A 13,851-nucleotide genomic window follows, 5' to 3' on the forward strand; every position below is an offset into this window, starting at 1 on the left:
TGAGAGGTGTTGGGTTTGCGCCAGACATAGCGTTTTCCTTGATGGCCAAAATCTTATTTAGGGGCTTCATAGCAAAGGGGGTGAATACATATGCACGCACCACTTTTCCATTTTTTTTTTTTTGTTGAAACAAGTTATTGTTTTCATTCATTTCACTTCACCAATTTGGACTATTTTGTGTACGTCCATTACATGAAATCCAAATATAAATCCATTTAAATTAGAGGTTGTAATGCAACAAAATAGGAAAAACGCCAAGGGGGATGAATACTTTTTCAAGGCACTGTTCCTAGCTGTCTATCTAAACCATGTCTGTCCCCTGTCCCTAGCTGTCTATCTAAACCATGTCTGTCCCCTGTCCCTAGCTGTCTATCTAAACCATGTCTGTCCCCTGTCCCTAGCTGTCTATCTAAACCATGTTACTGTCCCTAGCTGTCTATCTAAACCATGTCTGTCCCCTGTCCCTAGCTGTCTATCTAAACCATGTCTGTCCCCTGTCCCTAGCTGTCTATCTAAACCATGTCTGTCCCCTGTCCCTAGCTGTCTATCTAAACCATGTCTGTCCCCTGTCCCTAGCTGTCTATCTAAACCATGTCTGTCCCCTGTCCCTAGCTGTCTATCTAAACCATGTCTGTCCCTAGCTGTCTATCTAAACCATGTCTGTCCTCTGTCCCTAGCTGTCTATCTAAACCATGTCTGTCCCCTGTCCCTAGCTGTCTATCTAAACCATGTCTGTCCCTGTCCCTAGCTGTCTATCTAAACCATGTTGTGTCCCTAGCTGTCTATCTAAACCATGTCTGTCCTGTCCCTAGCTGTCTATTAAACCATGTCTGTCCCCTGTCCCTAGCTGTCTATCTAAACCATGTCTGTCCCTAGCTGTCTATCTAAACCATGTCTGTCCCCTGTCCCTAGCTGTCTATCTAAACCATGTCTGTCCCTGCCTAGCTGTCTATCTAAACCATGTCTCTGTCCCTAGCTGTCTATCTAAACCATGTCTGTCCCCTGTCCCTAGCTGTCTATCTAAACCATGTCTGTCCCTGTCCCTAGCTGTCTATCTAAACCATGTCGCCTGTCCTAGCTGTCTATCTAAACCATGTTGCCTGTCCCTAGCTGTCTATCTAAACCATGTCTGTCCTGTCCCTAGCTGTCTATCTAAACCATGTCGCTGTCCCTAGCTGTCTATCTAAACCATGTCTGTCCCCTGTCCTAGCTGTCTATCTAAACCATGTCTGTCCCCTGTCCCTAGCTGTCTATCTAAACCATGTCTGTCCCCTGTCCCTAGCTGTCTATCTAAACCATGTCTGTCCCCTGTCCCTAGCTGTCTATCTAAACCATGTCTGTCCCCTGTCCCTAGCTGTCTATCTAAACCATGTCTGTCCCCTGTCCCTAGCTGTCTATCTAAACCATGTCGTCCCCTGTCCCTAGCTGTCTATCTAAACCATGTCTGTCCCTGTCCCTAGCTTGTCTATCTAAACCATGTCTGTCCCCTGTCCCTAGCTGTCTATCTAAAATCCATGTCTGTCCCTAGCTGTCTATCTAAACCATGTCTGTCCCTGTCCCTAGCTGTCTATCTAAACCATGTCTGTCCCCTGTCCCTAGCTGTCTATCTAAACCATGTCTGTCCCTAGCTGTCTATCTAAACCATGTCTGTCCCTAGCTGTCTATCTTAAACCATGTCTGTCCCTGTCCCTAGCTGTCTATCTAAACCATGTCTGTCCCCTGTCCCTAGCTGTCTATCTAAACCATGTCTGTCCCCTGTCCCTAGCTGTCTATCTAAACCATGTCTGTCCCTGTCCCTAGCTGTCTATCTAAACCATGTCTGTCCCTGTCCCTAGCTGTCTATCTAAACCATGTCTGTCCTGTCCCCTAGCTGTCTATCTAAACCATGTCTGTCCCCTGTCCCTAGCTGTCTATCTAAACCATGTCTGTCCCCTGTCCTCTAGCTGTCTATCTAAACCATGTCTGTCCCCTGTCCTAGCTGTCTATCTAAACCATGTCCGTCCCTGTCCCTAGCTGTCTATCTAAACCATGTCTGTCCCCTGTCCTAGCTGCTCTATCTAAACCATGTCTGTCCCCTGTCCCTAGTTGTCTATCTAAACCATGTCTGTCCCCTGCTAGCTGTCTATCTAAACCATGTCTGTCCCCGTCCCTAGCTGTCTATCTAAACCATGTCTGTCCCTGTCCCTAGCTGTCTATCTAAACCATGTCTGTCCCCTGTCCCTAGCTGTCTATCTAAACGGCATGTCTGTCCCCTGTCCCTAGCTGTCTATCTAAACCATGTCTGTCCCTGTCCCTAGCTGTCTATCTAAACCATGTCTGTCCCTAGCTGTCTATCTAAACCATGTCTGTCCTGTCCCTAGCTGTCTATCTAAACCATGTCTGTCCCTGTCCCTAGCTGTCTATCTAAACCATGTCTGTCCTGTCCCTAGCTGTCTATCTAAACCATGTCTGTCCCCTGTCCCTAGCTGTCTATCTAAACCATGTCTGTCTGTCCCTAGCTGTCTATCTAAACCATGTCTGTCCCTGTCCCTAGCTGTTCTATCTAAACCATGTCTGTCGTCCCTAGCTGTCTATCTAAACCATGTCTGTCCCCTGTCCCTAGCTGTCTATCTAAACCATGTCTGTCCCCTGTCCTAGCTGTCTATCTAAACCATGTCTGTCCCTGCTGTCTATCTAAACCATGTCTGTCCCTAGCTGTCTATCTAAACCATGTCTGTCCCGTCCTAGCTGTCTATCTAAACCATGTCTGTCCCCTGTCCTAGCTGTCTATCTAAACCATGTCTGTCCCCTGTCCCTAGCTGTCTATCTAAACCATGTCTGTCCCCTGTCCCTAGCTGTCTATCTAAATATGTCTTGTCCCCTGTCCCTAGCTGTCTATCTAAACCAGTCTGTCTGTCCCTAGCTGTCTATCTAAACCGTCTGTCCTAGCTGTCTATCTAAACCATGTCTGTCCCCTGCCCTAGTTGTCTATCTAAACCATGTCTGTCCCTGTCCCTAGCTGTCTATCTAAACCATGTCTGTCCCCTGTCCCTAGCTGTCTATCTAAACGGCATGTCGTCCCTGTCCCTAGCTGTCTATCTAAACCATGTCTGTCCCCTGTCCCTAGCTGTTCTATCTAAACCATGTCTGTCCCTGTTAGCTGTCTATCTAAACCATGTCTGTCCCCTGTCCCTAGCTGTCTATCTAAACCATGTCTGTTCCTGTCCCTAGCTGTCTATCTAAACCATGTCTGTCCCCTGTCCCTAGCTGTCTATCTAAACCATGTCTGTCCCTGTCCCTAGCTGTCTATCTAAACCATGTCTGTCCCTGTCCCTAGCTGTCTATCTAAACCATGTCTGTCCCCTGTCCCTAGCTGTCTATCTAAACCATGTCTGTCCCTGTCCCTAGCTGTCTATCTAAACCATGTCTGTCCCTGTCCCTAGCTGTCTATCTAAACCAGTGTCTGTCCCTAGCTGTCTATCTAAACCATGTCTGTCCCTAGTGTCTATCTAAACCATGTCTGTCCTCGTCCCTAGCTGTCTATCTAAACCATGTCTGTCCCTGTCCCTAGCTGTCTATCTAAACCATGTCTGTCCCCTGTCCCTAGCTGTCTATCTAAACCATGTCTGTCCCCTGTCCCTAGCTGTCTATCTAAACCATGTCTGTCCCTGTCCCTAGCTGTCCATCTAAACCATGTCTGTCCCCTGTCCCTAGCTGTCTATCTAAACCATGTCTGTTCTGTCCCTAGCTGTCTATCTAAACCATGTCTGTCCTCTAGCTGTCTATCTAAACCATGTCTGTCCCCTGTCCTAGCTGCTCTATCTAAACCATGCCGTCCCTAGCTGTCTATCTAAACATCGTCCCTAGCTGTTATCCAAACATGTCCGTCCCCTGTCCCTAGCTGTCTATCTAAAAGTGTCCCTGTCCTAGCTGTCCATCAAACCATGTCTGTCCCCTGTCCCTAGCTGTCTATCTAAACCATGTCTGTCCCCTGTCCCTAGCTGTTATCTAAACCATGTCTGTCCCGTCCCTAGCTGTCTATCTAAACCATGTCTGTCCCGTCCCTAGCTGTCATAAACATGTTGTCTCTGTCCCTAGCTGCTATCTAAACCATGCGTCCCTGTCCCTAGCTGTCTATCTAAACATGTCCGTCCCCTGTCCCTAGCTGTCATCTAAACATGTCCGTCCCCTGTCCCTAGCTGTCCATTAAACATGCTGTCCTGTCCCTAGCTGTCGATCTAAACAGCAGCTGCCTAAACAGCTCCTTAGCTGTCTATCTAAACATGCTGTCCCCTGTCCCTAGCTGTCTATCCAAACCATGTCTGTCCCTGCTGTCTATCTAAACCATGTCTGTCCCTAGGCATCAAACATGTCTGTCCCCTGTCCCTAGCTGTCTATCTAAACCATGTCTGTCCCCTGTCCCTAGCTGTCTATCTAAACCATGTCTGTCCCCCTGTCCCTAGCTGTCTATCTAAACCATGTTGTCCCTGTCCCTAGCTGTCTATCTAAACCATGTCTGACCCTGTCCCTAGCTGTTATTAAACATGTGTCCCCGTACTGTTATCTAAACCATGTCCGTCCCCTGTCCCTAGCTGCTCTATCTAAACCAGTTCCCGTCCCTAGCTGTTATCTAAACCAGTCTGTCCCTCTGTCCCGAGCTGTTATCTAAACCATGCGTCCCGTCCCTAGCTGTCATCTAAACCATGTCCCTGTCCCTACTCATCTAAACCATGTCTGTCCCCTGTCCCGAGCTGTCTATCTAAACCATGCCATCTCAGTCCTAGCGTCTATCTAAACCAGTTGTCCCCTGTCCCTAGCTGTCTATCTAAAACATGTCTGTCCCCTGTCCCTAGCTGTCTATCTAAACCATGTCGTCCTAGCTGTCTATCTAAACCAGTTGTACCCTGTCCCTAGCTGTTATTAAACATGTTGTCCCTAGCGTATCTAAACCAGTGTCCCTACGTATCTAAACAGTCTGCCGTCCCTAGCGTCTACAAACATGTCTGTCCCCTGTCCCTAGCTGTCTATCTAAACCATGTCTGCCTGTCCCTAGCTGTCCATCCAAACCATGTCTGTCCCCTGTCCCTAGCTGTCTATTAAACCAGCTGTCCTGTCCCTAGCTGTCTATCTAAACCATGTCTGTCCCCTGTCCCTAGCTGCTCTATCTAAAACCATGCGTCCCTAGCTGTCTATCTAAACCATGGTCCTAATTAAACAGTCTCCCTGTCCCTAGCTGTCTATCTAAACCATGTCTGTCCCCTGTCCCTAGCGTCTATCAAAACCATGTCGTCCCCTGTCCCTAGCTGTCTATTAAACATGTCTGTCCCCTGTCCCTAGCTGTTATCTAAACCATGCGTCCCTAGCTGTCTATCAAACCATGTCGCAGCAAACAGTGTACGATAAACAGCGCCTCTGTCCCTAGTGTTATCCAAACCATGTCCGTCCCCTGTCCCTAGCTGCTCTATCTAAACCATGTCTGTCCCCTGTCCCTAGCTGTCTATCTAAACCATGTCCGTCCCCTAGCTGTCTATCTAAACCATGTCCGTCCCCTGTCCTAGCTGTCTACTAAACATGTGTCCCCTGTCCCTAGCTGTCTATCTAAACCATGTCTGTCTGTCCCTAGCTGTCTATCTAAACCATGTCTGCCGTCCCTAGCTGTCTATCTAAACATGTCTGTCCCTGTCCCTAGCTGTCATCTAAACCATGTCTGCCCCTGTCCCTAGCTGTCTATCTAAACCAGTGCGCCCAGCTGTCTATCTAAACCATGTCGTCCCCTGTCCAGCGTATCCAAACCATGCGTCCCCTGTCCTAGCTGTCTATCAAACCAGTCTGTCCCCTGTCCCTAGCTGTCATCTAAACCATTCTGTCCCTAGCTGTCTATCTAAACATGTGTCCCCTGTCCCTACGTCTTTAAACATGCGCTGTCCTAGCTGTCTATCAAACATTCGTCCCTAGCTGTATCAACCATGTCTGTCCCCTGTCCCTAGCTGCTCATCTAAAATGTGGTCCCTAGCTGTCTATCTAAACCATGCGAGGTCCCTAGCTGCTCTATCTAAACCATGCTCCGTCCCCTGTCCCTAGCTGTCTATCTAAACATGTCTGTCCAGCAAAACAGCGCTAGCTGTTATTAAACAGGCCCTGTCCCGAGCTGTCCATCTAAACCATGTCTGTCCGTCCTAGCGTCTATCTAAACCATGTCTGTCCCTGTCCCTAGCTGGTCCATCAAAATCGCGTCCCAGCTGTCTATCTAAACCAGCTGTCCCTGTCCCTAGCGTTATCTAAACCATGTCTGTCCCTGTCCCTAGCTGTCTATCTAAACCATGTCTGTCCCCTGTCCCTAGCTGTCTATCTAAACCATGCCGTCTGTCCCTAGTGTATAAAATGTTGTCCCCTGTCCCTAGGTCCATCTAAACCAGGTCTGCCGGTCCTAGCGGTTATAAACCAGCTGTCCCTAGCGTTATAAAAGTCTGTCCCCTGTCCCTAGCGCTATAAAATGTGTCCTGTCCCTACGTTATCTAAACCATGTCTGTCCTCTGTCCCTAGCTGTTATCTAAACCATGTCTGTCCCTGTCCCTAGCTGTCTATCTAAACCATGTCTGTCCCCTGTCCCTAGCTGTTATTAAACATCTGTCCCCTGTCCTAGCTGTCTATCTAAACATGTCTGTCTGTCCCTAGCTGTCTATTAAAAGCCCCCGTCCCTAGCTGTCTATCAAACCATGTCTGTCCCCTGTCCCTAGCTGTCTATTAAACCATGTCTGTCCCCTGTCCCTAGCTGTCTATCTAAACCAGTCTGTCCCCTGTCCCTAGCTGTCTATCTAAACATGTCCGTCCCTGTCCCTAGCTGTCTATCTAAACCATGTCTGTCCCCTGTCCCTAGCTGTCTATCTAAACCATGCTGTCCTAGCTGTCTATCTAAACATGCTGTCCCCTGTCCCTAGCTGTTACAAACAGTGCCCGTCCCTAGCTGTCTATTAAACATGCGTCCCCTGTCCCTAGCTGTATCAAACCATGTCTGTCTAGTTGTCCATCTAAACATGTCTGTCCCTGCTAGGTATAAACAGTTGGCAGCTGTCTATTAAACAGTCGTCCCCTGTCCCTAGCTGTTATCTAAACCAGCTCCCGTCTAGCTGTTATAAAATGCTTCCTGTCCCTAGCTGTCTATCGAAACCATGTCTGTCCTCTGTCCCTAGCTGTATAAACCATGTCTGTCTAGGTTATTAAACAGTCTGTCCCCGGTCCCTAGCTGTCTATCTAAAATGTCTGTACCTGTCCCTAGCTGTCTATCTAAACCAGTCTGTCCCCTGTCCCCAGCTGCCCATTCAAAATGTCTGTCCCCGTCCCTAGCTGTCTATCTAAACCATGTCTGTCCCCTGCTCCCTAGCTGTCTATCTAAACCATGTCTGTCCCCTGTCCCTGGCTGTCTATCTAAAATGTCTGCCCTGTCCCTAGCTGTCTATCTAAACCATGTCTGTCCCCTGTCCCTAGCTGTCTATCTAAACCATGTCTGTCCCTAGCTGCTCTATCTAAACCATGTCCCCCTGTCCCTAGTGTCTATCTAAACCATGTCTGTCCCCTGTCCCTAGCTGTCTATCTAAACCATGTCTGTCCTAGCTGTCTATCAAACCATGTCTGTCCCTGTCCTAGCTGTCTATCTAAACCATGTCTGTCCCTGTCCCTAGCTGTCTATCTAAACCATGTCTGTCCCTGTCCCTAGCTGTCTATCTAAACCATGTCTGTCCCCTGTCCCTAGGCTGTCTATCTAAACCATGTCTGTCCCTGTCCTTAGCTGTCTATCTAAACCATGTCTGTCCCCTGTCCCCAGTTGTCTATCTAAACCATGTCTTCCTGTCCCTAGCTGTCTATCTAAACCATGTCTGTCCCTGTCCCTAGCTGTCTATCTAAACCATGTCTGTCCCCTGTCCCTAGCTGTCTATTAAACCATGGTCCCGAGCTGTCTATCTAAACCATGTCTGTCCCCTGTCCTAGCTGTCTATCTAAACCATGTCTGTCCCTGTCCCTAGCTGTCTATCTAAACCAGCTGCCTGCTGCTATCTAAACCATGTCTGTCCCCTGTCCCTAGCTGTCTATCTAAACCATGTGTCTGTCCCTAGCTGTCTATCTAAACCATGTCTGTCCTTAGCTGTCTATCAAACCATGTCTGTCCCCTGTCCCTAGCTGTCTATCTAAACCATGTCTGTCCTAGCTGTCTATCAAACCATGTCTGTCCCTGTAGCTGTCTATCTAAACCATGTCTGTCCTGTCCCTAGCTGTCTATCTAAACCATGTCTGTCCCCTGTCTCCTAGTGTCTATCTAAACCATGTCTGTCCCCTGTCTCCTAGTTGTCTATCTAAACCATGTCTGTCCCTAGCTGTCATCCAAACCATGTCTGTCCTGTCCCTAGCTGTCTATCTAAACCATGTCTGTCCCTAGCTGTCTATCTAAACCATGTCTGTCCCTGTCCTAGCTGTCTATCCAAACTATGTCGTCCCTGTCCTAGCTGTCTATCTAAACCAGTCTCCCGTCCTAGCTGTCTATCTAAACCATGTCTGTCCCCTGTCCCTAGCTGTCTATCTAAACCATGTCTGTCCCCTGTCCTAGCTGTCTATTCTAAACCATGTCTGTCCTCTAGCTGTCTATCTAAACCATGTCTGTCCCCGTCCCTAGCTGTCTATCTAAACCATGTCTGTCCCTGTCCCTAAGGCTGTCTATCTTAAACCATGTCTGTCCCCTGTCCCTAGCTGTCTATCTAAACCATATCTGTCCCCTGTCCCTAGCTGTCTATCCAAACCATGTCTGTCCCTGTCCCTAGCTGTCTATCTAAACCATGTCTGTCCTGTCCCTAGCTGTCTATCTAAACCATGTCTGTCCCGTCCCTGGCTGTCTATCTAAACCATATTGTCCCCTGTCCCTAGCTGTCTATCTAAACCATGTCTGTCCTGTCCCTAGCTGTCTATCTAAACCACTGTCCCTAGCTGTCTATCCAAACCATGTCTGTCCCCTGTCCCTAGCTGTCTATCTAAACCATGTCTGTTCCTGTCCCTAGCTGTCTATCTAAACCATGTCGTCCCTGTCCCTAGCTGTCTATCTAAACCATGTCTGTCCCTGTCCCTAGCTGTCTATCTAGAAAACCATGTCTGTCCCCTGTCCCTAGCTGTCTATCTAAACCATGTCTGTCCCCTGTCCCTAGCTGTCTATCTAAACCATGTCTGTCCCTGTCCCTAGCTGTCTATCTAAACCATGTCTGTCCCCTGTCCCTGGCTGTCTATCTAAACCATGTCTGTCCCAGCTGTTATTAAACCATGTCTGTCCCTGTCCCTAGCTGTCTATCTAAACCATGTCTGTCCCCTGTCCCTAGTTCGTCTATCTAAACCATGTCCGTCCCCTGTCCCTAGCTGTCTATCTAAACCATGGTTCTGTTCTGTCCCTAGCTGTCTATCTAAACCATGTCTGTCCCCTGTCCCAGCTGTCTATCTAAAAACCATGCTGTCCCTGTCCCTAGCTGTCTATCTAAACCATGGTCCCCTGTCCCTAGCTGTCTATCTAAACCATGTCTGTCCCCTGTCCCTGGCTGTCTATCTAGAACCATGTCTGTCCCCTGTCCCTAGCTGTCTATCTAAACCATGTCTGTCCCCTGTCCCTAGCTGTCTATCTAAACCATGTCTGTCCCTAGCTGTCTATCTAAACCATGTCTGTCTGAGCTGTCTATCTAAACCATGTCTGTCCCCTGTCCCTAGCTGTCTATTCTAAACCATGTCTCTGTCCCTAGCTGGGTTCTATCTAAACCATGTCTGTCCCTGTCCCTAGCTGTGCAATCAGAGATGGTAAATGGATGGAGGACATCAGGATGGCTGTAGACCTGGCAGAGCAGAGTAACAGACCTACTGATCTACTGAGCCAATCAGACAGCAGTAAGTCACACTACCTAACCCCTGACCCCTGACCCCTAGAGCTGGCTGAACAGATGAATGGTCCTTCCTCTGATCTACAGTCCACCAGCCTATCAGACAGCAGTAAGTCACACTACCTAACCCCTGACCCCTGACCCCTAGACCTGGCTGAACAGATGAATGGTCCTTCCTCTGATCTACAGTCCACCAGCCTATCAGACAGCAGTAAGTCACACTACCTAACCCCTGACCCCTGACCCCTGACCCCTAGACCTGGCTGAACAGATGAATGGTCCTTCCTCTGATCTACAGTCCACCAGCCTATCAGACAGCAGTAAGTCACATCACTACCTAACCCCTGACCCCTGACCCCTAGACCTGGCTGAACAGATGAATGGTCCTTCCTCTGATCTACAGTCCACCAGCCTATCAGACAGCAGTAAGTCACACTACCTGACCCCTGACCCCTAGACCTGGCTGAACAGATGAATGGTCCTTCCTCTGATCTACAGTCCACCAGCCTATCAGACAGCAGTAAGTCACACTACCTAACCCCTGACCCTGACCCCTAGACCTGGCTGAACAGATGAATGGTCCTTCCTCTGATCTACAGTCCACCAGCCTATCAGACAGCAGTAAGTCACACTACCTAACCCCTGACCCCTGACCCCTGACCCCTAGACCTGGCTGAACAGATGAATGGTCCTTCCTCTGATCTACAGTCCACCAGCCTATCAGACAGCAGTAAGTCACACTACCTAACCCCTGACCCCTGACCCCTAGACCTGGCTGAACAGATGAATGGTCCTTTCCTCTGATCTACAGTCCACCAGCCTATCAGACAGCAGTAAGTCACACTACCTAACCCCTGACCCCTGACCCTGACCCTAGACCTGGCTGAACAGATGAATGGTCCTTCCTCTGATCTACAGTCCACAGCCTATCAGACAGCAGTAAGTCCCACTACTAAACTAACCCTGACCCTGACCCCTAGACCTGGCTGAACAGATGAATGGTCCTTCCTCTGATCTACAGTCCACCAGCCTATCAGACAGCAGTAAGTCACACTACCTAACCCCTGACCCCTGACCCCCCTAGACCTGGCTGAACAGATGAATGGTCCTTCCTCTGATCTACAGTCCACCAGCCTATCAGACAGCAGTAAGTCACACTACCTAACCCCTGACCCCTGACCCCTGACCCCTAGACCTGGCTGAACAGATGAATGGTCCTTCCTCTGATCTACAGTCCACCAGCCTATCAGACAGCAGTAAGTCACACTACCCAACCTGACCCTGACCCCTAGACCTGGCTGAACAGATGAATGGTCCTTCCTCTGATCTACAGTCCACCAGCCTATCAGACAGCAGTAAGTCCCACTACCTAACCCCTGACCCCTGACCCCTAGACCTGGCTGAACAGATGAATGGTCCTTCCTCTGATCTACAGTCCACCAGCCTATCAGACAGCAGTAAGTCAGCACTACCTAACCCCTGACCCTGACCCCTAGACCTGGCTGAACAGATGAATGGTCCTTCCTCTGATCTACAGTCCACCAGCCTATCAGACAGCAGTAAGTCCCACTACTAACCCTGACCCTGACCCCTAGACCTGGCTGAACAGATGAATGGTCCTTCCTCTGATCTACAGTCCACCAGCCTCTCAGACAGCAGTAAGTCAGAGCACTACCTAACCCCTGACCCTGACCCCTAGACCTGGCTGAACAGATGAATGGTCCTTCCTCTGATCTACTGTCCACCAGCCTATCAGACAGCAGTAAGTCCCACTATCTACTGCTACTACTTCTACAGGCGGAGTTAAAGGACCCATAGCAGCCATGAAAACCCTAACCTTCCCACAGGGTACAGGCTGAGCCCTAGCTAACCTCATTTAGCCACAGGGTACAGGCTGAGCCCTAACTAACCTCATTTAGCCACAGGGTACAGGCTGAGCCTCAACTAACCTCATTTAGCCACAGGGTACAGGCTGAGCCCCTAACTAACCTCATTTAGCCACAGGGTACAGGCTGAGCCCTAGCTAACCTCATTTAGCCACAGGGTACAGGCTGAGCCTAACTAACCCCATTTAGCCACAGGGTACGAGGCTGAGCCTAACTAACCTCATTTAGCCACAGGGTACAGGCTGAGCCTCAGCTAACCTCATTTAGCCACAGGGTACAGGCTGAGCCTAACTAACCTCATTTAGCCACAGGGTACAGGCTGAGCCTCACTAACCTCATTTAGCCACAAGGGTACAGGCTGAGCCTAACTAACCTCATTTAGCCAGGGTACAGGCTGAGCCTAACTAACCTCATTTAGCCACAGGGTACAGGCTGGAGCCCTAGCTCAACCTCATTTAGCCACAGGGTACAGGTGAGCTCCCTACTAACCTCATTTAGCCACAGGTACAGGCTGAGCTCTAACTAACCTCCTATTAGCCACAGGTGAACAGGCTGAGCCCTAACTCAACTCATTTAGCACAGGGTACAGGCTGAGCCCAGCTAACCTCATTTAGCCACAGGGTACAGGCTGAGCCTAATTAACCTCATTTAGCCACAGGGTACAGGCTGAGCCCTAACTAACCTCATTTAGCCACAGGGTACAGGCTGAGCCCTAACTAACCTCATTTAGCCACAGGGTACAGGCTGAGCCCTAGCTAACCTCATTTAGCCACAGGGTACAGGCTGAGCCCTAACTAACCTCATTTAGCCACAGGGTACAGGCTGAGCCTAACTAACCTCATTTAGCCACATGTACAGGCTGAGCCCTAACTAACCACCCATTTAGCCACAGGGTACAGGCTGAGCCCTAACTAACCTCATTTAGCCACAGGGTACAGGCTGAGCCCTTAACTAACCTCATTTAGCCACAGGGTACAGGCTGAGCCCTAACTAACCTCATTTAGCCACAGGGTACAGGCTGAGCCCTAGCTAACCTCATTTAGCCACAGGGTACAGGCTGAGCCCTAGCTAACCTCATTTAGCCACAGGGTACAGGCTGAGCCCTCACTAACCTCATTTAGCCACAGGGTACAGGCTGAGCCCTAGCTAACCTCATTTAGCCACAGGGTACAGGCTGAGCCCTAACTAACCTCATTTAGCCACAGGGTACAGGCTGAGCCTAAGCTAACCTCATTTAGCCACAGGGTACAGGCTGAGCCCTAGCGTAGACCTCATATTTAGCCACAGGGTACAGGCTGAGCCCTAACTAACCTCATTTAGCCACAGGGTACAGGCTGAGCCCTAGCTAACCTCATTTAGCCACAGGGTACAGGCTGAGCCCTAACTAACCTCATTTAGCACAGGGTACAGGCTGAGCCCTAGCTAATCCTCATTTAGCCACAGGGTACAGGCTGAGCCCTAACTAACCTCATTTAGCCACAGGGTACAGGCTGAGCCCTAACTAACCTCATTTAGCCACAGGGTACAGGCTGAGCCCTAACTAACCTCCATTTAGCCACAGGGTACAGGCTGAGCCCTAACTAACCTCATTTAGCCACAGGGCACAGGGGTACAGGCTGAGCCCTAACTAACCTCATTTAGCCAGAGGGTACAGGCTGAGGCCTAGCTAACCTCATTTAGCCACAGGGTACAGGCTGAGCCAACTCATTTAGCCACAGGGTACAGGCTGAGCCTAACTAACCTCATTTAGCCACAGGGTACAGGCTGAGCCCTAGCTAACCTCATTTAGCCACAGGGTACAGGCTTGAGCCCTAACTAACCTCATTTAGCCACAGGGTACAGGCTGGGCCCTAACTAACCTCTTAGCCACAGGGTACAGGCTGAGCCCTAGCTAACCTCATTTAGCCACAGGGGTACAGGCTGAGCCCCCTAACTAACCTCATTTAGCCACAGGGTTCTAGGCTGAGCCCTAACTAACCTCATTTAGCCACAGGGTACAGGCTGAGCTCCTAGCTCAACCTCATTTAGCCACAGGGTACAGGCTGAGCCCTAGCTAACCTCATTTAGCCACAGGGGTGGTTGAG

General features: G+C 49.5%; 1 protein-coding gene across 1 annotated transcript in view; it reads left to right on the forward strand.

Annotated features, from left to right (window-relative positions):
- Positions 1-13,851, forward strand: part of LOC121562294 (FERM, ARHGEF and pleckstrin domain-containing protein 1-like) — a 189,069-nt gene that overhangs the window by 152,214 nt on the left and 23,004 nt on the right. The window contains exon 23 of the mRNA XM_045215187.1: positions 9,785-9,888. Coding sequence (XP_045071122.1) covers positions 9,785-9,888 — 104 coding nt within the window. The remainder of the gene's footprint in view (positions 1-9,784; positions 9,889-13,851) is intronic.

Source organism: Coregonus clupeaformis, unplaced genomic scaffold, assembly GCF_020615455.1.
Source record: "Coregonus clupeaformis isolate EN_2021a unplaced genomic scaffold, ASM2061545v1 scaf0388, whole genome shotgun sequence".
NCBI classification, from domain to species: domain Eukaryota; kingdom Metazoa; phylum Chordata; class Actinopteri; order Salmoniformes; family Salmonidae; genus Coregonus; species Coregonus clupeaformis.